This window comes from Biomphalaria glabrata, chromosome 4 (genome assembly GCF_947242115.1).
Source record: "Biomphalaria glabrata chromosome 4, xgBioGlab47.1, whole genome shotgun sequence".
Lineage (NCBI taxonomy): Eukaryota > Metazoa > Mollusca > Gastropoda > Planorbidae > Biomphalaria > Biomphalaria glabrata.
In genome coordinates this window covers 7,918,144-7,943,499 of record NC_074714.1, presented here as the reverse complement: position 1 = coordinate 7,943,499, position 25,356 = coordinate 7,918,144, and the positions used below count along the sequence as shown (strand labels likewise).

The window sequence follows — 25,356 nt, the reverse complement described above, 5'->3', positions numbered from 1 at the left end:
AGGTATTGTCAAAAAAGAAAGGTGGTTGAGTGTTGAAGCACTTGACTTCCGAACCGAAGTTCCCTGGTTCGAATCCTGGGGAAGACTAGGATATTTATGGCGCCTGACTCTAAGCCTATTCATCTCTGCCTGACATGATTTGGGGGAAAGTAAGGCAGTTAAGCTGGCCATATGACACCATAGTTAACTGCATGTGGACCACAGATAGGCCTACGGATTATTTTTACAGTTTACACCTTCTGCCCCATAGATGGAAAGGTCTGAAAGGTGAACTTTACTTTTAGGCCTACAAAAAAAAAAGAAAAATAGGCGAGGTTGTGACCGAGCATCGGTTGAGGTTTTCTTGACATGTTCTCCTACAGAATGAATGGCTCGCCCCAAGGATAACAAAACAAGTAAAAAGCAAGCTAAAACGTGATCGTAAATTGGAACATGGCACCCCAACTTTATTCACCCTTTAGACGCGTGTGGTAGTTTAGCCTTTAAACAGCAGAATTGTAATTCCATTTTGTATGCACTTAGTGTAAAACAGCTCAGAATTTTAGGGGTTAAGGGCAGTGGATACTGCTGAAGACTGATTTCTATGGAGACAATTTAACTTGCCAACCAATGATGATGAAAGTCTATGTCTATATTAGTAAAAATGAAGGTATTATTAGATACAAACACTAATTAAAAAACAAATGAGTTTAACCCCTTTAAACAAACCAATTACAGGTTTAATTTTCTTTTAGTAAACCTTATTTCAATGAGGACAAAGCTTCAAATGGTGAAAGATCGAATTTATTGTTTATTTTAGTAGGCCTTAATTCCATGTTAACTGGCCGAACGTAACAATGTGCAAAGAGAACTAACCCGAAATATATAATTGTTTATTTGCAACAATGTAGATTCCCTTTGTCTGCAATGTACAGGACTAATTGGATTCTTTTCAATTGAAGGTTCGCATTTCAAGCTCAACAGCGCAACTTTAGACCTACGCAGATATAACTTCGATTTACCCATTGTTTGGGAGATAAAAAGAAATCCATTTATTCAACTTTTAAACGATCTCTAGCTAAAGTATTATTTATTTAAACTGTGCATTTGTTAACATTCATGGTCATTCCAAGCTATTGAATCCATATATATATAAGATTAAAAATTCAACAAAAATTTTGGTAAACAAGCTTCAATTTACACAAGATGATTTTTTTTTCTTAATCGCCTTCTTGTTTTCATCTGAGAAACCTGAAGCTACTTCCATTTGAGGGCACGTCTTTTTTTTTTTTTTTTTTTTTTTTTTAGGTCAAAATGGGAAACTAGACAGTTCTAATATCGTTTGCTTTGGCTAAACACTTCAATTTAGTATCGCTGTTGCGACGAAGATTTTAATGCCAGGACATCTGCTCTATTATCAACAGCGGTCGCCTTGGCTGGCTTGATCACTTTCGTAGAATGCCAGTTGGTCGACTTCCACAAGACGTTCTGTATGGTGATCTAACAGACGGCAGGATTCGAGAGCCGCTGTTCGCCCACTTTAACGGTATACGATGTATGCAAACGCGACATGAAGCTCTTCAAAGTCGACACTAACAGCTGTGAAAAATTTAAGTTGCACTGGAATGATTCACATGGAGAGCGAGCATGAAGGAATTTAGGGTCACGCTTTGCAAATGCCATACACAACAGTAGTAGAAAGAAGGGTGACTAGTTTATCTTTTTTTTTTTTTAATTAGAAGTAAGTTTTAAAATCAAATCCCCCTTGACTAATCTCAATGAATTATTGGCTGCAGTTTTGCAAAAGGGGGGTGGGGGATTATTTCACAAGGGGTGGGGGACATTAGAAATTTAGGCTGTAAATTGATTATTAAAATCTTAAATAGCGAGACAAATTCCAGCTAAATAAGTCAATATGAGCGATCCAATGGAAATTAAAATGGTTGTCACATGACTTTCACTTGATTTATCTTTTTAATCCATAGACAAATAGGCACAAAATATGAATTAAGATTCTACCTTAGGACAAAAGTATTACAATAAATCTAAACTCTAATAGATCTAGATTAGATATATTATAACTAGATCTATAGTGACTATAGATCCTAGATCTAGTCTTAACTCTTAACAGTGTTACTGTTAGTGTTACTGTTATTGTTATATTGGTAACTTGTGTTGTCTCACTTGTCTTGTGTGGCTGTGCTTGGCATCTTCGAATCTTTCTAAATCTAGATCTAGATCTAAATTCTAGACTCTAGAAATACGCTAGATCTATCAAAATTAAAAATCAAAAGGCTTAAAAAAGGTAATCTAGATGAGTATATCTATCTATAATCTATCTTATATAGATCTGTAGTATAGAGTATATAGGCTAGATCTAGATCTAGATCTCCCTAGAATTTTAAAACTGAAATCATATAAATTGTTATTTACCTTATTAGTCCTTACCTTGGAGTGAAGTTGGAGGCTTGGTTAGGCCAATAAATGAATAATAGAAAATGATAATGATATATAAATTATAGAATATATTTAATATAGATCTAGATCTATCATTCAATATGCATCCTCTGTTTGGGACCCCTCAACTCAAAACATTTAGAAACTGTAACAGACACAAAATAGAGAAGTGAGATTCATAACAAATGAATATTCACATTTGACTAGAGTAACACCTTTAGTTTAGTAAAATCACTAAATTTAGAAAGCCTTCAGGACAGAAGACTCAAAATTAAAGTAGCTCTAGCAATTATACATAAACACTGAACCATAATCTTCAAATACAGAAACAAAATTTAATAAAATACTCAGAAAGACATAAAGATAAAGGCACATTCCTCATTCCATTTGCTGGGACAAATTTATACAAATGCTCCTTCTTCCCTAGTGCTATTAGAGCATGGAATGGGTTCCCTGAGCTAGCCATGAAAACCAGTGACTTGGCAGAATTTAAGTCATTGGTTAATATGCATGACTAGATGCATGACGCGTAGGACGTAATTATCTTCTTTTTTGAAGTAACGTCTCCTGTATTATATAAGATAAGATAGGCCTAGGCAGTCTAGAGTCTAGGACTAGACTACTGACTAGACCTTGATCTATATCTAGCAAGATGAGGATCTTATTAGTATCTAGAGTTAGTAGAATCTAGATCTAAATATCTAGATTAGATAAAGATGATGCTAGATCTATATATAGTTGACTTGTACTTGTACACTTAAGTCTCTAGTTTAAATTAAATCTAGATTCTAGATGTACTTTATCTTGATATATTTCTAACTTTCTTCACAAACCACCATCTTCCCTAGTCCGACTTGCAGAAATAAAAGAGTTATCTTTCCATGACTTTTTCATCAAGGATTAGAGAGTCTTTATGCATGCGTGTCCCACATGATCAGGCGACAAAAAGAATTATATATATATAGATTATTATAGATCCTATGACTTATACCTCATGTAACTAGATATCTAGATCTATAACTAAATCTAGATATAGAGTCTAGATCAATGTTTCTCAAACTGTGTGCCGCGGCACATTAGTGTGCCGCCGAAGATTTGCAGGTGTGCCGCGGGAGTTTTTAGAACGCCACACGTGCAGCGTTACACAGGTCTGCCTAATATAAAATTTTTATTTTATGTTGCGATGACATCTCCACTTGCAATGACCAGTAGTATAGTGGATCTTTCCATTATGACGGAAAGGGGTGTTAGCTATTCAGGCTATGGAATTGTCCACTATACATATATTATTATAATGAATAAAATGTTGGCCGCCTTAGCAGACGCACAGCAGTTCTCGAATTGGTAACGATAATAATAAGCGATGTGTTTCAAGTAAATTGGTTAGGTGTATGCTAATAATAACAAATAATAATAAGCCTTATTCATTGTTATCCATGGAGAAATACGTTAGCAAGAATGAAACTGCGAAAGCGTTAAATGAAAAGCAAGGAACCAAATGAAGGTACAAAGAAGATTACACCAGATATGGTTTCATATCTTCTGAACCATTGCCATTCTGTCTGATCTGCAATGCAACTCTGTCGAATGAGACGTTTGTTTCAAGCAAATTGAAGAGACACTTGGAAACTAAATATCCAGCTGTAAAAGCGCAACCGAAGAAATACTTTTGAAAACATCAGGGCTCAACAAAATAAACAAGCTAAGACACTTACGAACTACCTAAAGCTGCCAGAAAAGGGATTGATTTCAAGTTGGATTTTCTATTCATGACGAGATCTGGTGGTTAATGTGACGTTTCTCTCTGATTTATTTGACAAATTAAATTCAAGGACCATCGGAAACCATCATCACTGCATCCTCAAACTGAATCATTTGGTAAAAAATTGTCTTTGTGGCAAAGTAAGATCTCGAAAGGAGTCTTCGACTTTTCTACTTACAATGAATGTGCTTCAACTAAAGAAATCACCCCCGAAATTCTGGACACTATGACACACTTGCAGTCAGCATTGTGGCATTAATTTTCAACACTTGGAAGTAATGAATATGGATGGGTCAGTTATCCATTTGGAAACAATGAAGCTACAAATTTGACACCTGAAGAAGCAGAGAAGCTCATTGATTTAAAGCAACGATGCCGTTCTTAAGTCAAGTTTTGCCGAGAAAAGTCTGGATGTGTTTTAGATTTCAATCAACAAGTTATATCCTGCAATCAGTTTAAAAGCAATCAAAATAATTCTTCCATTTGCATCTTCATGGTTTTGTGAGTTTGGATTTTGAGCACTGACTGAAATCAAGTCTAAGAAAAGAGAGAGACTTCTTACAATAGACGATGAAATGTGAGTTTGTTTGTCGACTCTGGAGCCTCGATTAGATCACATTTGCCCTCAAAAACAGGCACACCCTTAACATTAAATATATTACTTAAAAACAGGTAATATATTTTTTTCTTTTTATTATAAAACAACTATTGCTCTTCGTGGTGTGCCGCGAAACTTTTGTAGTTCTTTTTACTGTGCCGCCAGACAAAAAAGTTTGAGAAACACTGGTCTAGATCTAAGTTGACTAGATCTATATATCTTATATATAAATAGATCTATGCTTTAGCTATAGAGTATAGATAGACAGATAGTCCTGAGAGTATGACTATAGATTCTATATTTCCTTTCTAAGACTACTGCAGGAGAAATCATATTTGTTGATGCGACGAAAGTCCTTGACATGGTCAGCAGAAGTGGCTTTTCCAAACTTTTAAGAAAAATAGACCTACTTCTATTTATAAGTAGTCCAAACATCATCTTCCATATTATATATACATGTGAATTTATATATTGCTTACTAAAAACTTTTTTACTTTTTATTGAAAAGGTTTTATGTGATTGTGAGTTATAAAGTTTTGAACAATGGACAAGACACCAGTTGATTGGGAAGAGTTAGTAAGTGATTGTGTCTCTACATTTATTAGCGGATATTTATGTAACATATTTATTTACTGAAATGTTAAGCCATTTAGATAAAAGTTATTATTCATTCATGCGAAATGTTATTATCCATTTACTTAATGCTTAATACTTTCAGTCTTTAACTTAAAGTAGTTAACTCTTGTATACAATAAATGCTTATATAATATAATTTGATATCCGTAATGAACATACAACTGGGGCACAATGTTGGTAACGTGTATGGTCTAAATATTAAACCTTTCAGATAATTTTGAGGGAATGCATGCACTGTACTGTTTTTACTGTTAAGCTTAGTCCTTTGATCTAGATTTATGGCTGAATATTAGAAAAATACTAAGAAACATTTTTTTCAGATGAACTTGATTGATGACCAAATGTGGATTGGCTTACTATTCTTTTTTCTAAATATAGAAGTGAAGCTAGTTGCTGAAACAAATGATGATACATACATATTAAACATAAATGAACAGCAGCACCAGGGACCAAGTTTTTAAATGAGAGAAAGTAGTGTATTAAATGCGATGAAAATAATAGACTTCGACGACCAAGGCTCGAACCAGTGACCCTGGAATCGACAACACCGCCTAGCGATAACTCACTAAGCGAACTTAACCTCTAGACCATCGGAATGTCCATAAAAACATTCTTCTGATCCAGAGTCATTCCGCCCGTTTGCAAATTACCACCCCAGTGGTCAATGGTCACATACCCAAGCTAGCTCCTCCCCCACCTCGCCACATCCGTTCACCAACAACTTCAATAAAGCCGACACAGACAGCAGTTAGGCATGTATTAGACAAACAATGGCTCTATTTAATTGTGTATCTCTCATAATGACAAGTGGACAACATAAATACATTACATATAGAAGCTTCAATGGGTATTAGCAATTAAGCTGTGAATGTAAATATAGAAGTGAAGCTAGGTGCTGAAAGAAATGTATCATCATTTGTTTCGCTAGGCGGTGTTGTCGATTCCAGGGTCACTGGTTCGAGCCTTGGTCGGCGCAGTCCCTTATTTTTGTCGCATTTAATACGCTACTTTCTCTCATTTAAAAACTTGGTCCATGGTGCTGCTGTTCATTTATGTTTAATATGTATTCTTTTTTGCTTTGCTTTTTTGTTTTGCATCTTCTTTGATGATGTATCAGCTGGACTCTGCAAATCATTTTTAATTTCCAAGATTTTTGTTTAAGAGTTGTTCTATTCACACTATCAATCAGATTTTTTTTTCTCAATGTAATGCACTATTTACAGGTTTGGAGGTGTCTCTATGAAAATACACTTATTAAGAAACACAGTGTTGAGTTTAGAGCTAAATATCTTCAAACTTAATTTAACACAATTTACATAAAGCAAATCATATAGTAGTAGAGTAGCTTGACTATCAAAAGCTATCAAAGGACAGAGAATTATAAATAATGATCAGCGACTATCATACAAATTACCCCAATATCTTCAATTTCCTTTTATATACAAAAAAAGTTAGATTTAATTTCGCTGAGTTCTTGCTCTTTTCTTAGTACTTAAAAAAAAATAGGATGCAGCTAAAAATCTGGATTATGTAATGTGTCGGACTTTGTTTTGGTGGTATTGATCACTGAAAAAGAATCTTATCGATTTATAAATGACATTCTGATTATTTACATTATTTATACCATTCTACTCTTCAGATAATCTCTGAAATTTCAATAGTATCATTTATCTCATGAATGGAAGCATCTTAATTGTTTTCAATGACCTTTGAACAATTTTGTAGAGCTAGATTAATAGACGAATCACAATTATTTAATGAATATATGAAGACTTGTTGGGATTACACCATTAATCAAAACTGGTTGTAAGGTCAATAGGATCTTTGAACAAAAATAAATAAAATAGAATATGTACATCAAAATAAAAGATGAGGCTCCCCATAACCAACACTGCCCAAGCCGAGTTCTAGAAGAAATATAATCCAACACTAATAAATCAAGTTGGCTAAGCTAGGTAAAGTTTCCTCATGGGTAGTAGACAGCCCCAATGAAATAATAAACTATCTACACCAAATAAAATTTCTATGGCTCTCCTCGTTAAGAAAAATTGAGCAGGGCTATTTTATACTCTCTTCGCTGGAGTAAAATATGTAAACCCAATTGACCATGTCCATCCCTATGTTTCCAATGTAATGTATCCACACAATACACAAAACAATTGTCAGAATAGGCTATTCAATCCGCTATAGGGATGTGCCTGAAGAATTAATCTACAAATGACATTACAGCATCTGCAAAACTCTTGTCAGTTTTGCACCACTAGAATAAGGATAAAATTAAGTTTATGTACTTGGGTTAGACTTTCAATAATGCATTGACAATCTGGACTTGGGACAATATTTGACTCCAAAATGTATAACAAAGGTATTTTAAAATGTTTATAAAATCTAGATTTTCTAGATAACTGTAATGAAATAATCCTACTAGAATACCAATATCATGGCTATCATGGCTTTATTGAACAAGATTAGATAACATTAAACAGTGAACGATCAAACATGTCTCACATGACCTTGTTGAAGTACTATAAACACACACACTGGACATGACCTGGACACACACAGAAAATAAACAACTCAGTCACACTACAATAACCTAACTCATTACTTGATTTATAAATTAATTAAAAAAAAAATATGTGTTTTCTTATTTAAATTTATTTTTTTTATAATACTTATTTTTCTTTTCCCACAGGAAGCTCAAGCAGTGCTTATACAGAGGCTGATCTCGGATCATGAAACTAGTCTTGATTCTCCTCATTTTATTTCAAGGGTAGCACAACCTGATGGTCTCATTAATGTTGATTCCCCATTTCATGATCTTCCAGTCTCAAGTTGTCATGTTGAGACACTAACTATCAAAGGGAGAAATAATTTTACTTTAAGGTCACCCCTTAAAAATGTAACTAATTCTGGTATTGATGGTACCCCAGAAAAGCCGAACCAAGAAAATCTACCCATAAGTTGTCCAACATCTGCAGAATTCAAAGAATTTCTGTTAAAGATTTCTGAGGTCTCTCCAGGTTCAAATGACAGCTCATGTGACATCAGGTTGGATGGTAGCAAAGATGATTCATCGGGTTATAAAGAGAAGGCCCACATAAGGAGAGGAACATTTGATATTGAAGATAGTGACATTAAAAAGGCTGAAAGTAACAAAACTACTAGGGGGAGGCTTGGGACTTATAATTTGACTCCGCCCTCCCCCTTGTTAAGTAGTGGATTAAAAGATTCTGGAGAGGATGGTTTAGTAAAAACAACAAATAGCAATGTCATTGAGGAAAGTAAATTTAATAATGTGCAATCAATGAAACCTCTTGTCCCTTCAATTTCATCAATTTGCAGTTTAGATGATTCAGACTTAAGCTCTAGTGATGAGAGCGTTGAAGAAACTGAAACCGAAGAAGATATTCCAGCTACTGAGCTACTGATTGTCCTTGATGAAGTTCCGAGCGTCAAATCCTCTGTGAAAAATAAAAAGTCCAGGAAACTAACAGACTTAAAAATCCAAAGTAATGTTCTTAAAGATGTCCCTCAGAATACCAATGAGAATTGCACTAAAAAAGAAACAAAAACACTAGACCAGGAAGAAAGTGATATAGTGAAGGGCATTGAAACTAAATTAAACACAGAGACTGTATCTGTGAACCATATAGAAAAAATTGATTTGCCAACAAAGGAGGACTCTAGTTTTATCACAGCTAGCACTCTTGAAAAAGCTGAAAACGTTGATGAAGTTCCAGGAATATTGACGAATGTGCCAGCAACAAATGAAAATTCCAGTAACCTAACCTCTTCCAAGATTGGGAGTTTAAGTTCTAGCAATAGCTCATCTTCCAACTCTATGCGGCTTATCCCTAAAACTTCTAGTCATTCTGTGGTGGCTGAGCTCAAGAAGGAGCAGAAAGCGCCTGGCACTGTTACTATAAATAAAAGTCTAATTAAAAGGTCAAGTTTGGGGCATGCAACACAGGTCAAAGTGCCGGTAAATGTAAGTTGCTTATTGCTTTTATAATAATTTTGTGTTTATCTTACTTATTTACTTATTTTTAAAAATTCTTAATAGTTCAAACAATATTGAAGGGCTGCATAAAAAGATTTGAGAGAAATCATGTTACAATCATTTTATTCATAATATCAAATGGAACATTCTTGAAAAAAAAAACAATCATATTGATTTTGAAAAAGTATAACTTACAGCAATGATGCCCAAAATATGACCTGCAGGCCACATCCGGCCCCCGAGGTGATTCAATCTGGCTCGACGAAACATTGTCACAAAGTGTAGAAAATCCCTCTACGCTTCTTCTTCTTCTAGCCAGCTTTACTGCTGCTGAGCTGTGAGCTCTTTTGCAGGTGGTGCACTGCCGTACAGGGTGTTGGTCATGTTGGGCTGTAGTGGAAGTAGGGTCTGCCTAAGGTGGATTAGGAAGGGGCATTCAAAGAGGATATGGTTTACGGTTTCATAAGGGTGGGCGCAGTGTCTACAAAGGGGGAGTTGAGTGGAGTTTATTTTGTTCACATGGTAATTTAAGAGGTGTGTGTCCTGTTCTTAGTTGGAAAATTGTCGATTGTTCTTTACGGGGGAGGAAGTTAATACTGTCCAGTTTGTTAGGCATGATCATTTCTTTGTACATGACTCTGCCTGTGATTATTGACTAACATTGACCTTAGGGAGGGAGAGGGATTTAACACCCAGCCTACACTAAATCCCTCTCCACACACACAAAAAAAAGTTTAAAAAAAAATCTTTCCCTAAATTAGGGTAAATGGATTGGTACTTATAATAAGCCAACATCTAAAGTGTGGCTCTTTTGAAAGAACATAAAACAGCTTTATGAAACTCATGAATTAATGTAATGTAATCATGGGTTTCTAATAAAATGGTTCATTGTCTATTTTCTTTTTTTTTAAATTTTTTTGAAAATGTGGCCTGCGACACGAGTGTCGGGAATTAAAAATGGCTCGCTGGCCGAATAAGGTTGAGCATCACTGACTTACAGAAATGGCATAACAAGGTAGTATGAAGAGGCCATGCCCCTTTTGCCTTTTAGGTTGATGTACTTAGAAATCACTTTCATCTATGGAAGCCTAAGAATGGTAGAAGACTTGAATTACCAATGAATGCATGGAGTTCAATGTTTCAAAAAGATTTGCTAGGTTTTATCATTGACTTGAATCAGAGAACTTTATTTTATTATTATGAATACCTTTTCTAGACCTTCATTATAAGATGTGATTATTGAATAAAAATGTTTTTACAACCACCAATAGTTGCAAAGTCAACTTGAGCATGCGAAAATGTTGAATAATAAAAACTCCATGCTAGAAGAAAAGTATCTGGATCTTAAAACTACATTGCGAGCTGGCAATTAATGTTTATTTTCTTAATAATAAAATTCTCTTTTCATTTTTTTAAATGTTAGAACTTTTATTTTGCTATTGGACAGGTTATACATTTTATTTTTGGGATGGTTCCATCATTGTGTGTAACATTGTCATTTGCTGACTCTGCACAACACAGGAACTCAAAGAACTTGACTACTCAGGCTCCAAATAACAAAATTCTTAAATGTCTAATGAAATTACAGCCAATATTTTACAATAGGCAACACGATACACTGATTGTACTACTGTTCCAAACTCAAATGGCCTCTCTGTCTCGTTCGGGATTGTACTGTACCTGACTGACTTCATGGGGGCACAGTGGCTGAGTGGTTAAGGGCTTGGCTTCTGAGCCTGAGGTCCTGGGTTTGAATCTTAGTGAAGACTGGGATTTTGAATTTTGGGATTTTTAGGGCGTCCCTGAGCCCACCCAACTCTAATGGGTATCTGACTTAATTTGGGGAAATTAAAGGCAGGTGGTCGTTGTGCTGGCCACATGACACCCTGCTCGTTAACCGTTGGGCATAGAAACAGATGACCTTAACATCATCTGCCCCATAGATTGCGAGAAACTTCTCTTATAGACTGACTTCACACTATTCTCAATGTACCGGGCTGAATCTCTGACACTTTTATCAATTGTACAGGGTCTGGGGTGCACCGGATAGTCCCTCCGGCTCCGGCTTCTGCCGAATATCCGGCATTTTTTACTATCCGGTGCTATTCGGCTCCGGTCGGATATCACTACCGGATAGTAAACCGGATAGTAAAAAGTACATAATTTAATATGCATAAAGTGGACCTAGTTCCATTAATGTCTGTTATAGAATGTATTAATGTTTATATGAAAACAAAATAATGTGCTTAAAAATAGAGCCATTATGAATATGCACCAAACATCGTTTATTATAAAGACAAGGCGTGTTAATAACTTAATATAAATAGAGATGAAACTTTACATTATAAATGCGCTTACATACAGAGCAGCAATGGCTGGCACTTTTTTCAATTTGTCTTGACCTTTGAGTAAGTTAGTTAACATGTTAAAATGCTACATTCCTTGACTACGTCATGCTGACCAGACGTCTGTCTAGCTGTGCGGGTATATCTCCAGAGGTAGAGATGAACAATTCCCACCACCTTTTATTTGTTTAGTCCATCACATTGAATTTTTTATGGGTCAGTAACCACAAGTTAAATACGATGGACGTAGGTTTAATGTCAGCGTATTGACACTCTCTAGTGATCACATCTTTCGGGGGAACTGAGTTTGTTTACTAAGTAGTTAATCTTTATTAGGGGGGGGGGGGCTGGACTACAACAGCCACACCTCTAAGGTAACCAGGTATATTTCTAGATGAACAACTCCCCCCCCCCCCTTTTATTTGTTTAGCCCATCACATTGAGTTCGTTGATTGACAGGTGACCCCAAGTCAGATACGATGGACGTAAGCACTCTCTAGAGGTCACACGAGGGAACTAGGTTTGTTATGGGGGGGGGGTGGACTAGACTTTACGTTATAAATTCGTATTACATACGTAGCAGCGATGTCTGGCACATTTTAAAAGCTTGTCTTGACCTTTGAGTGGTCTTGTAAACACGTAATATTCCTTAACTACGTCACGCTGATAATCTGTCTAGATGTGCGAGTATATCTCCAGAGGTAGAGATGAGCACCCCCACCTCCTTTTGTTTGTTTAGTCCATAACATTGAGTTCACGGATAGGCAGCTGACCACATTAAGCCAGATGTCAGCGTGTTGACACTTTCTAGAGGTCACATCTTATGAGGGAACTGAGTTTGTTTACTTGGAGTAGAATTTTTATTAGGGGCGGGACTACAAGCCAAATCTCTATAAGGTTAATCTGGTATGAGTTTGTTTATTATGAGATAGGTTGTCAATCAAGGGTCTGGACCACAAACCAAATTGTTAAGAGATATTGACACTGTCACTAGATGATGACACTAAGTTTGTTTACTTGAAGAGAAATGTAAATTAGAGCGCTGAACTACAGGACACACCCCTACAAGTATTTTGTTACACAAGCCACGGGTATAAAAGTGGCTTGCAAGGGCATTTAGTAAATTAAATAGTAATAATAATGGCTGATAAAAAGTCATCACTTATATGGCGTTACTTTAATGTCAAAACAATGGACAACTCTAAAGCAGTTTGCAATGCTTGTAAAATAGTAATGTCACGTGGTAAACCAGGCAAACCTAAAGACTTCTCAACCACCACTATGATTAGTCATCTACGCTCGAAACACCCAGACTTATTCAACGAAATGACTGCATTGAAATCAGCATCAAGTAATATCACTGCCTGTGCCAGTACGTCTACGAGCTCCAGTGATTCGTCAAGCCTCACACACAAGCAGCAACCAGGGATTAAAGAGTCTTAGACAAAGCTAAATTGTGGGATATTAATAGTGATAATGCTAAACGCATTTACTTGGCCATAGCAAAGATGATTGCAACTGACATGGAACCTTACCAAGTAGTTGAGAAGCCTGGATTTATTGGACTTTTACAAGTACTGGAGAAAAGATACACTGTACCTAGTCGCAAATATTTTACAGAACGTGTTATTCCAGATATCTACGACAATATTTCCTCAAAGCTTCGTGAAATGCTATCTGATGCTAAAAGCATCGCTTTCTCAACGGACACTTGGACAGCTGATAATACCACCGAATCATATTTTGGTTTAACTGCCCATTGGTTGAATGAGTCATTTGACCGAAGCAGCTATGTTTTGCATTGTACAAAATTTAATGACCAGCATACGGCTGCAAATTTGCTGTACTTAAGATATTTACTAAGCCATTATCTGTATTAGATACAAACCAGAAGCGGTTTGTGGCCTTTAAAACACGAGCCTAATGACAAGTTCATGGTGTCAAATACATGAACACAAACATCTACCCAACTTAGATTGTACTTAAGAAAGATTTACGCTATAAAACCAAAAGTGAACTTTTCCTTTGAAAGATTTACATTAGTTACATATAAGTTTATATACGCACACACCATCTCATGTTACAAAGATTAGTTAATGATAAGCATATCTGTAAAAAAAATGATGTTCATTCTAATTTATCAATCAGTGATAGAGTTTAAAGTAAGAAAGTAAATAACAAAATAATATGAATATAGGTATGTTATATAAAAGATTTGCAAAAACTTCAGTAAAACGAGCTGTTTGAGTCATGTAGGTATCCGGCTCCGGCCGAATATCTTATTTTACTATCCGGTTATATCCGGCTCCGGTCGGATATCAAAAAGTACTATCCGGTGCACCCCTAACAGGGTCCCTAAAAAAGGCCCTCATGGACATGATCAAATGCCGGGGCTTTCCAGATAATCACATGACTATAACATAAGTGATTAGAACAAGGCATATTCAGATTACAGGAGTTTCCTGAAGAGTCCTCCCACTGGCCAGTGTCATCTGTTTTGACTGTTTACACACATTTACCCCTACCTACGTCTCTACCACAGTTATAACAATATTATGGTAGAAAGTTAAAAAAAAAAGTATTTAAATAAGGTTTGGTTGAAATGAAATCGTTCAAGGTTTTAACAAAATTGTCTTCACACTTGGGTTCCTAATACTAACTAAAAGAGGCTTTTATTTATTTTAAATGCAGGCTACAGAAAGACGATCTTTGGGTGCATCTGCTCCATCTATTAAGCCAACTCTTATGAAACCTGGCCTATTACAGCCAAAAGTTGTTGCTAAAAGATCTTCTTTTGGCAATAAAACTGGCACACCTGGTAAAATTACTTAAATATTTACTTTTTAAATGTGGAATTGATTAATGATTAAATACTCATTTTAGAAAAATTTTGACGAAAAGTAATAATAATTAATTTTTTTTTTAAAGTTTGCTATTCAAATAATGCTAAAAATATTGAAATTTTTTTATCTAGCATTAGGGCAATATTTGAAGACATATATTTAATTTAATTTTTATTTTTAAATTCAATTTATTTTGTTATTTTTGTGTGTAGGAACTGAGGGAAGCATACATATAGCTGGAGATAGTGTATTGTCTAGAACTGTCACAAAGTCACAGCCTACTGTATCTAAGGTCTTACAGAAAAATTCTAAGCTTGAGCAATCTCAAACTAAAGAGAACAAGTCTCCAAAGAAAGGTGCTTCTCAGGCCTCTGAGATCAACCAAAAAAAGGTCAAGGGTACTACTTTTTCCAGGCCTTCACTGCTTCCACCAAGACCATTAGCTAGAGGCTTGCCTGTGCCTTCTAAGACGAATCTTAAGTCTGCTACTGAGGTGAACAGAAGTGTACAAGAGACAACAAAAGCTGCACCACATCTAACTAAACCAGTTCCAGAGATTCCTAAGCCAACTTCTGACATGTCTAAACCAGCCCCAGTACAAATAAAGGCCCCACTTACTGCAACCAAAACTCTGAAGCTTGTGAGGCCAGGGTTTACTAAAGCTCCTGGAGCAAAGCCTGCATCCAACAGTGAGAATTTCTCAAAAGCAATGGAGAAAGAGCAGGATGCTGCAACTGTTGATCAAAAGCCAGGTGCTGGTTCTGAATTCAAACTTTCTTCTTTGAATGAAAGCAACAGTAAAGGTTTAATACAAATGCAGAAAAAGGGTCCAGCACCCATTAAGGCAATTTTTCAACCCAGCGTTTCAAAAGATGCCATCGAAACCCTGCTCCCCGATGGCTCAAAGACAGTGACAAAAGAGCAAAATGATGTGTCTAGAGTTTTAACTAAATCAGATCAATTTGATGGTTCTAAAACTGTGACTAAAGTGAAACCTGAAGGCGAAGCTAGAGCTCTTACTCTGAGTAAGTTGAAGTGTATTAAATTAGACATATAAACCATTACTGATATTTTGGGGCTACTTAACCTAATCCAAAATTGAAGTCAAAATCACTCTTATGTTGGAGAGGCTGGTCATATTTTATTAGTCACAGAAAAGTACCGGAATGTCTCCAGAAAAAAACATTTTTACTTTCTTTCTTTTTATTTGATAAAAGTTAATACTAAATCTTCAAGTGAGCGTTTTTCCTCAAGATAATGAGAAAGGTGGTAACTAGTTTATTCATATGAGTAATATTCAATAGACATACTGCTGTTGAGGATAAGTTCAATTTTCTAAAATAGCTCTATCACACAGAATTAGAGTACTCAAAGAAAATCTATCCTTAGGTGATTATATTGATGGCTATACATTATGTCAAATACTGGAGCCATGCAGGCCAAACACAAAATGAAACTCAAATGACAACTATTTTAAGTTTGCAAACATGTAAAGAGCATGATGGCTTAGTAATAAAGCACATAGCTTCCCAACTGGAAGTTGTCGGTTCGAATGCTGGTGAAGACTGACATTTTAAATTTTGAGATCTTTAGGGTGCTTCTGGGTTCACCAGCTCTAATGGGTACCTTGCATTAGTTGAGAGAAAGTAAAGGTGGTTGGTCATTGTTCTGGCCACATGACACCCTCATTAACTGTGGGCCATAGAAACAGATGACATTTACATCATCTGCCCTATAGATTGCAAGGTCTGAAAAGGAACCTTTTAACAACCTTTTGTTGAACGTGGGTGGGGGGGGGAACAAATTTTTAAAAAATGTTTCATTAATATATAAAAATAAATATAATTAACAAAAAATGGCAACAGAATTTTTCTTTGGCTTCTTCCTTTTATTACCATCACGTAACATTAGCATTGCTTGCAAGTGCCTTTCCTAATAACATGCTTTTACAACAATGTTTCGCTTCTGTTCATTTAGGCTCTGAATGCAGTTTACCCAGCACTGTTAGTATTTGTCAGATTACACCCATGAAAACTGATAAACCTTTAAATCCCCGACGACTTTCTGATGTGTTTCAAAACATTAGCCCTGAAAGGTAAACATTTTTTCTGTCAGACTTTGATCTCATCTTTACATGTAGCATGTATGTCTACGAAATTGAAATTCTCTCAACTTGAAAAGTGAAACAAAAAGTTTGCTGCCTTCTTATAAGCTCACTTGCTAGATCTAAGTAATGCACTAGCATATATATATATATATAAAGGGATATTTCTTAAATATATCTTAACATAAGTACCTTTGATAAAGAAAAAAATATTAATAGACTTATTTTTCTGATAGTGTAATGATAAGATTATATACAAACTTTTATTCAATTATTGTTATGTTATTGTGAAAGAAAATTTGGTTTAGTTTGGAATATTTTGAACGATTTAAACATTTATTGCCCTTTTTTTTTTCTCTATCTTCATTGCTGAAAGTGAAAAACAAGGGAAACAATCTAAAATTCCAACACCAAAATGTTCTAGAATTGCAAGGTATTGTTTGTATTTTTCAGATTACAATTTACATAGATGTGGAATATTTTTTTTTACCAATGTTACATCAAACATTTTTATAGTTTATAATGAATTATTTAGTATGTTAATGTTCAGTTCCTAATTCTGTAGTTAAAATTGTTCACAGTCGTTCAAGTTCAGGGTCCAATTCAAGTTTTTCATCTTTTCGGAAACCTTCAGATTTTGAATCTCCATCTACAGTAAGAAAGGTAAGCAAAGAAACAATAAAAGACAGAAAACTAAAAATAAAACCCATTAAAAACTATTCCCTTAATATTATTACATTATTAATATTTTAGCAGTGTTTTAATGTTGTTTTTTTTATTTGCTGATTACACCACTCAGATCTGTGATTATTTTTAAAGTTCAGACTGATAGCATAGCGAGCATAGAATACAAAAATAAAATTATTCAAGTTTGATACAAACAAATTTCAGTAATTCCTAGCTTAGTTGGTCAGTGAAACTGTATATGTCATAGGTATGATTAGTTGCAACCTAACAAGTTCATCATCAGCTGCATGTTCACAAAAAATAGAAACTTACCTCAATTGTATTACAGATTACTTGCTCATCTTTAGTGTTCATTATTTATATTTGCAACAGTTTCTAACTAGAAAGTCTGTTATCATTTTTAATTTTGGATGGAGAAAGAAATTACAGCATTGCTCCTCCATTTTGTTTTTCCTTGACCTCATTCAAAACTAATTTAATAAAAAAAAAAACAACATCTCCTTGATTACACTGTATATAAAAGAAAAACATTACATCGAGGTTGAGGTATATATATATATTAGTGTATATATATATATATATATATATATATATATATATATATATATATATATATATATATATATATATATACTTACTTTACCCACCTTGTATGCCAATTGATTTGTTCCATAATTTATCACAATTAAGGCTTACTTGTTTAAAATAACTAAGCTGTCTTAGAAGAAATTTTTCTCATTCTGCCAAAAGTTGAAGATAGAAAGGTTAGCCTAATAAAATCCTAGTTTTTAATACTTCCCTACAAATATTCTTGGCCCTTGAGCTTCAGTATGTCTGATACTTATGCTTTACCTTAACCACCTTCACCAGTCCCTCAGTCTGTTGAATTGTTGGGGCACCATACATGATCTCATTTTCTCTCATTCTTCACTGCATTGAAGTAGTTGACAGGCTATGTAACAAAACAGACTTATTACATTGGTTGTCACAATATATTAGAATAAAAGTAGAATTCTTATTTTAGTTTTCTCCAACTTACTAATCAGTCATTCTAGATCTATAGAAATAACAGCTCCGTGAGTCCTACACACACATATTGATTCATAAATTATCTCATTGACAAGAACATAAATGCAGAAATATGGATGATTATATATATATATTATATATACATAAATTCAATACACTATTCTCAATCCATTTCCACCCAAAAAAAAAAGATAAATGGTATATTTATTTATATTTATTATGCACAAATTGTAAGACAAATTTCCTTACGGACAATAAAGATTATTATCAACTATATGAAAACAGTATGTCTTCATGCTGGCAGATGAACTCTGTCTTGTTTTGAAACATTCTACACTCCTCCTGATAATAATATTTAAATTATTTCCCTTTGACCAATTCTCAACATTTCTCAATGTTATAGGCTATATATATTGTTTATTTTGTCATTACACTCCACTTCTCACAAGAGAGAAACAAAAATTTTCCAGTAGAACCACAATATCATAATGCTCCTACACCAGGGGTGGGCAAATTATGACCCGCTGGCCATTTGCGGCCCACCGGAGTGTTTTATGCGGCCCACGAACACCTACAGAAACCAGGTGTGCCTCCAAAATATACATATAAAAATGCAAATATATTAAAACTACTTTTAAATATCTATATAAATATTTGACTCTGTCTAATTATAAAAAGTTTCAACCAAACGAAAGTTATCCTTATTGGCTGTACTACAATACATTCAGTCAAAGACACAATCTCAGGCCAGTATTTATTCAATGCTATGAAGAACTGTGTTGAGTGTTGGGTTTGCTTAGAACAAGATGGCAAGTGTAACAACTGATGAATCTCGATCTTTGAGAAAAACATTTTTTTTAAATTTAGAATATCCAAACCATAAATTCTAAACATGAAAGTTTGCACAAAGCTGCTTAAAACATCTATTAATTTTTAATTACAATATTGCAGTAATAGGACTTATCAGAGCTAGGGTCTTAACCACAGGCTGTTCCGAAAAGTACTTGAAGATTTAGAAACAAAATATTCCGATGTAACCGTTGGCTTAGCATGGGTAAGGTAATGTGAATATGAAATCTTTGACCTTGTTACTAATATTTGTAATGAAGAGTGGAAGAGAGATATTTCATGTATTTCACAATGACAATTGCAATGTGTTGTTTCCATATGAAATGTAAGTGCATGTTAAATATTTTTAAACAAGGTTTTACAATTTAGCCATGCAAGCAAGTGAAAACAGGTTTTTTGCTTAAAATTTAAACTATTTCTAGTGAACATATGCGTTCCAGAAGCTGTATTTACACCCTTAAAAAAACTTTGCTGCTAAACTTTTACATTATTTGGGTACAAAAACTTATGTGAACAAGCATTTTTGTGTGGAAACTAAACAAGTGTAATCACAGGTCGATAGTGACTGACTAATTTGACAACAGTCACAAGAATAACAACTTAATAAAGACAACTAGTAAGCTAGTTCCACAGTTCCGTAATATTACACATGAGCGTAAACAGTTAAATACTTCACATTAAGTATAAATGTACATTTGTGGTGAAATGTGATATAAAAGACAATAGAAATCTAAAAAAAAAAATAATTTCAGATATGTTGTAATTATAATACTGTATAAATATGAATTAATACACAGTTAGATAGCCAATTTCTCTAAGTTGTACAAACATCCATCACACACACACACACACACATATATTCATAGCATTGAAAAAATTAAATTAAATACTGGTCTGAGATTGTGTCTTTGGCTGAATGTATTGCAGTATAGCCAATAAGGATAACTTCTGTTTACTTGAAACTTTTTATAATTAGAGTCAAATATATATATATATACATACATACATATATACATACATGTGTGGCCCCCCATTCCCAAAATTTGTTTAATGCTGCCCTCCATACAAAAATGTTTGCCCACCCCTGTCCTACACAGATAATTTTATCCCCTTGTTTTTGTCATTTTGTGTGTGTGTGTGCGTACAGTGCTGCTTCTCTAAATTTACTTTCAGCCCATGAAATCTTCTAACCCTTACCTACCCCCTCCATTTCTACATACAATTCTTTTTGTGCACACAAACACAAGGGGCATGCATGGTGGCTGTGTGGTAAGGCTGAGGGGGTCACAGGTGACATTTTTTTTATTTTAAAGGTCCACTGAATTTCCGCTGTAAGCTGCGAAGCAATCAAGACCTTTTCTCAGTGAACACTTAGAGTTAAGAGCCTGTGTAAACAATTTATGTAACTCCCTTATGTCTGTGATTTCATTGGATGGAAATTTGTGTGTTTTCATATGACAAGATATATAAAATTGTAACATATATATATATATGTTACAATGTACAGAGACAACAAAAAAGTTTTTCTTGAAATAATAATAGACATGTGGGTTCAGTAGTATTTTACTATACACAACTTTAAAATCTTGTTTTAATATGGTATTTATCAAGTTTGAATCAGTTTGCATATTTAATTTTAACAAATGAAGGTGTTTTCTTTCAAAAAAGAAAAACAAAAAGAAATGTTTACTTATTTCAAGCATGGTACATGAAATCAGATTTTCAATTGCAAATTATTTTTTAATTTAAATAAGAATTGGAAGCAGCTACAAATTCAAGTAAATTTGACTAATACCCAGGCATACTATTGGCTTTGGCTTGCCATCACTAACCCATGTGAGACTTTTTTAAAAAAAAAGGAATATTGAGTAATAAACACATGAGAAATAATTTCATTGTTGTGATAGATTAAAAAAAAAAAAATGGGAGTTGAATTGAACTTACATATATAACCTATGTGTATGTAATAATCATTTTATAGTTGTCTTTGTTATCACAAACTTCTGAAGATTTGACATTATGAAATGCACCTTGGGTTATCTAGGTTTATGAAATATGAAATACATAAAAACTTAATATAATTCATTATGAAATAAACATACTCCTTTTTACTTATTGAGATTTTAGTGATACTATGGGGATGTAAATAGTTTCAATTATATTTTGTTTCATTAGTAACCAAAAAAACTTATTCAGAAAGTGCTTTCATTATTTTGTTTTATTATAGTCCAAGTTATTGACTATGTAGTAATAAAACTTAGTAGTAATTCTGGTTAGTTTTTTTTTTTCTTGGATTTAGGATAAGATTATACCTCTGCTTTTACTAATAATATAACTTAATTACCACATTTTGAATCATCATAATTTACTTATTACAACCCCTGTACTAATTCACTTCTGCTTGTAATCTTCATGGGTGCATTGTCTCCCCTTCATCTCTATTTCAGGAGAGTACAGGAAGTGCTTCAGCCTTTAAGGTAATAACTTTTGGACCAATTGTTATTACAATAAACAGAAGTTTTTCTCTTTGATAAAAAAAATATTATTATTAATTTTTGTCAAATCTTCTCACTTTCAATTAGTAGTGTCAATAAAAGTGTAGGATTTGAATAGAGATAACTTGTACAATAATTAAGAAAGCAAACAAGAGACCTCTATTTACTAAAATCCTTAGGACCTAGTTATGCGAGTATACCATTTGTTTAGATTTTATTTTTCCAGAAAGTATTTGAGCTTTGCAAGTTTTTATTTGAAATAATTTGTTTCTATCTTGTTAAGAAAATAGAGCAAGAAAAATCAATGCACTTTTGTTTTTTCTGGGTTTTTTTTTTTCTTCTTTTTTTGAATAACATTTTTCCATTGATCAAAGAACTTGGAGGCTTTGAAATGAATCATTACATTTTGTCTATAAACTATTTGTAATTTTATCCTTTGCAAAAAAAAATCATCTCTGTAACACAAATAAAAGCTGTTCAGCCATATTGCATCAAATCCTGTTTTTATTCTTTTTACAAGTGTAAGCCTTGGACCAAATCTATTGTCATTATTTGATTTATGTTGAACAATCAAAACAATTTGAAGTTTTCTCATGAAGTTTGAGGCAATGAGGATTGACTGTATTATTTCTGAACAGAAAACTTTCAGTAGTTGATTTCAAGCACACACCTTTAATTTTAATGTTATTTATTTAAAAAAAACTGACTTTTACAGAAGAGAAGCTACTGAGATTGATCATTTTGGTAAACTTATAGAATATTTACTCAAATACATACCGCTATTTTCAAACAAATTGATATTTGAGCTAGATACATGTGTGGTCAAGAAAAAAGATATACATTAATAAAACAAGTTAAATCTTTGAAAGTTCACTAGATGTACAAATATATGTACTCAACACAATGTAATCCGCTTAACTTTATCCTGCATGGTTTCCTACTTTGCATACTACTATTAAGGTTACAAATACTAGAACTTATATCTACCAGTTAGTTTATTGAAAGAAGTATTCCACTCATCATACCCTTATTAATCCAGCTTTGCAATTATGTGGATTCCACTGCACTTTGAATGTTAAAATGGTCTTATAATAAAGTTACTTTTCTTTAAGAGTATGAGAACAGTTTACAATCCATTCAACATTGTCTGAGAGGTGGTATTAGAAAGTGTTTTGTTTTAGGTCAAAGCCATAGACACTCAAGTTGTAAGCTGTTTATTGTTTTGTTTGTTTCTTTAGCCCAAGCGTGCTCTGGTCCGTTATACGCCTGATGTTGAACCCAGGAGACAGTCAATGTGGTCACCAGTCAAAAAGAAGCTTTTGCCAGACCAGGATATGGCTCATCAGTGTACTAAAAGGTTACGACCTGGTCAGGAAGGCTCTTTGTAATTTTTTGTTATTTCCTTGCAAAATGATGTGATAATGAGCTTATTGTTAAACAATATCCTGCATTTTTTTTTTATTTCATTTTTTTTTTGTATTATTACAATTCAACTTGTTGGTCAGTCCAATTATACTTAAACCTTGCTCATTTAAAGGACTTTGTGGGTTGTTTCTTTCGTACATTCTTACATAAAGCTTTGGCGGTGCAGATTTTTAAAAAATGCACATAAAATTTACCAGTTTTGTAAGTGGTATAACTGTTCTAGATCCAGTAATGGTAAGCTGCTTGATGCTGCAAATATTTTTAAGTCATGTTGAGACTCAACCCCCTAAAATCTATTGAGAGATCTAAATATATAGGTCAGTTTTAACAAAAAAATGTGTAGATTTTTTCATAGTCTTATACCATGTCAGATTTCTATATTTGCTAAATGTTCATAAGAGGATTAGGTTCCTGGTGTACTCTTTGACTGACCTACAATGTTACTTCATTATGTTTCTCTTTTGTTATTTATGACTTTGATTTACCCCGACATCATTTTCTTTGAATGCTTTAGATTTGTGATATGGTACTTTGAGTAGCACACCATTGGTTGTAATGTAAACGGTTAAGACTGTAATCCTCTATTCATATTGAATACCCATAGCCATATTTATGTATTGACAAACATGTATGTGTACATCTGAAACTCTGTCTTCCACTGTATGCAAATATCAATGATCCCTGTAATAAGTGTAAGCAGCGACAAATGACAGCGTGGTCATGTTGTATGCACTCCAGACTTACCTCGATTGATTCTGATCCTTCGCCTCTGTCATCCCATTCTGGCTCTTAGAAGGTTTGGGCCAGGACAGAATAACCTTTATTTCTGTAGGATGGTTTAAAAAAACTATCATGTTTCACTTGTATGTCTCAGTTTCTGGGTTGACTTTATTTTGGTGCTCCATACTCTATTACCTCATTGGATTCTGCACAATGTTTCACATAACATGATCAACTTGATTGTACACATGAGTATAGTTAATTTCTAAACATAAATAATCTGTTGTGCTTGTATTTTCTTTTTATATTATCTCCTAGATGTGAATTCGATTCTTTAAGTTACTTTCCAGTGTTAATGATTTTTATTTACATAGTTTCCTAAGTGTCAAGCAGTTCTTAAGGATACTTTACAGTGTGAATAACTTTTTTTTTTAAGTTGTTGTTAAAACTTTCACATTTTTTAAATTTAAAGTTAAATTATAAAAAAAAAATATTATTTTTAAAAGATTAAAACTGTCCATTGTTAAATCACAAACATATAGAACTGTGAATACTGTACTCAATAAAATATTTAACCTGAGATTTATCAAAATAGTTTGACTTTTTTTTTTGATATTCATATTTTAGATAAACTAACTTGTAGTGCATTAAATTTTAATATAACTTGGTTATGGCATTATCAGAGATAAAAAAAACAACTAGTGAACTTTATAGACACAGAACTATGTGACTTTGAACACACACAAATATTTTTTTCATTTTGTAACTGGAGTTTTGAACATGTACTGAACAAATTGATATCTAATAAATAGATAAGACATTCAGATAGATCTAGACAGATGCAGAGACAAAGAGCTGGTCGAATAAATAATCTGTAGGTATGAATTCTAATAGTACATGACTACTCCACCTAGCCATATTTGTTGCCCCATGAGTTGTAAACTCTTTTTGAAGTCTGTCATAAAAAAGTGTTGTTGTTGACGTCTTTAAGACAGAAATCATGTGTGGACCTTCTTCTTCCTCGTTCTCATTAATATGTCGGAGCGGTCAGATGACTAGATCAATATACCAGATGAACTGCGCAGTGGTTTCAAAATCAGGGAGCTCTCCATATAGTTTTCTTTCAGATCCTAATCAGTTCAAACAGGTAGGTAGTAATGTATAAAGTTATATAACACACACACATCACACATTGTCAACATTTTGTTTGATGGTCAAATTAGAGAATACGTGTTTCGTGAGTTGAAAATCGCAACTAGAGTAACATCCCCTTGTTGACTGTCAGCAGAAAACATCGACCATGTTAGTAATCCAATTTATAGAGCGCTGTTAAATATAATGTAGGCTCAAAGCGCTATGATAATGTAACAGGCATAAACACGAGAGCCAAAATAACAAAGTAATCTAAAATAGTTTTGAACAGT

At 33.8% G+C, this 25,356-nt stretch overlaps 1 protein-coding gene across 5 annotated transcripts; it reads left to right on the top strand.

Annotated features, from left to right (window-relative positions):
• Positions 1–1,950: 1,950 nt before the first annotated feature.
• Positions 1,951–24,524, top strand: LOC106056527 (uncharacterized). 5 transcript variants are annotated; one of them, XM_056027703.1, is made up of 10 exons: positions 1,951–2,010; positions 5,305–5,372; positions 8,128–9,423; positions 14,472–14,598; positions 14,836–15,648; positions 16,601–16,718; positions 17,104–17,160; positions 17,309–17,390; positions 21,740–21,769; positions 23,026–24,524. In XM_056027703.1, the coding sequence occupies exons 2-10, from the start codon at positions 5,340–5,342 to the stop codon at positions 23,173–23,175; spliced, it is 2,706 nt and encodes a 901-aa protein (XP_055883678.1). In that variant the 5' UTR covers positions 1,951–2,010; positions 5,305–5,339; the 3' UTR covers positions 23,176–24,524. The 5 variants fall into 5 exon arrangements, with proteins under 5 accessions (XP_055883678.1, XP_055883679.1, XP_055883680.1 ...); XM_056027704.1 differs by lacking the exon at positions 1,951–2,010 and adding an exon at positions 2,017–2,284 and having other exon boundaries at positions 8,128–9,417; XM_056027705.1 differs by lacking the exon at positions 1,951–2,010 and adding an exon at positions 2,017–2,284 and having other exon boundaries at positions 14,836–15,624.
• Positions 24,525–25,356: the final 832 nt, after the last annotated feature.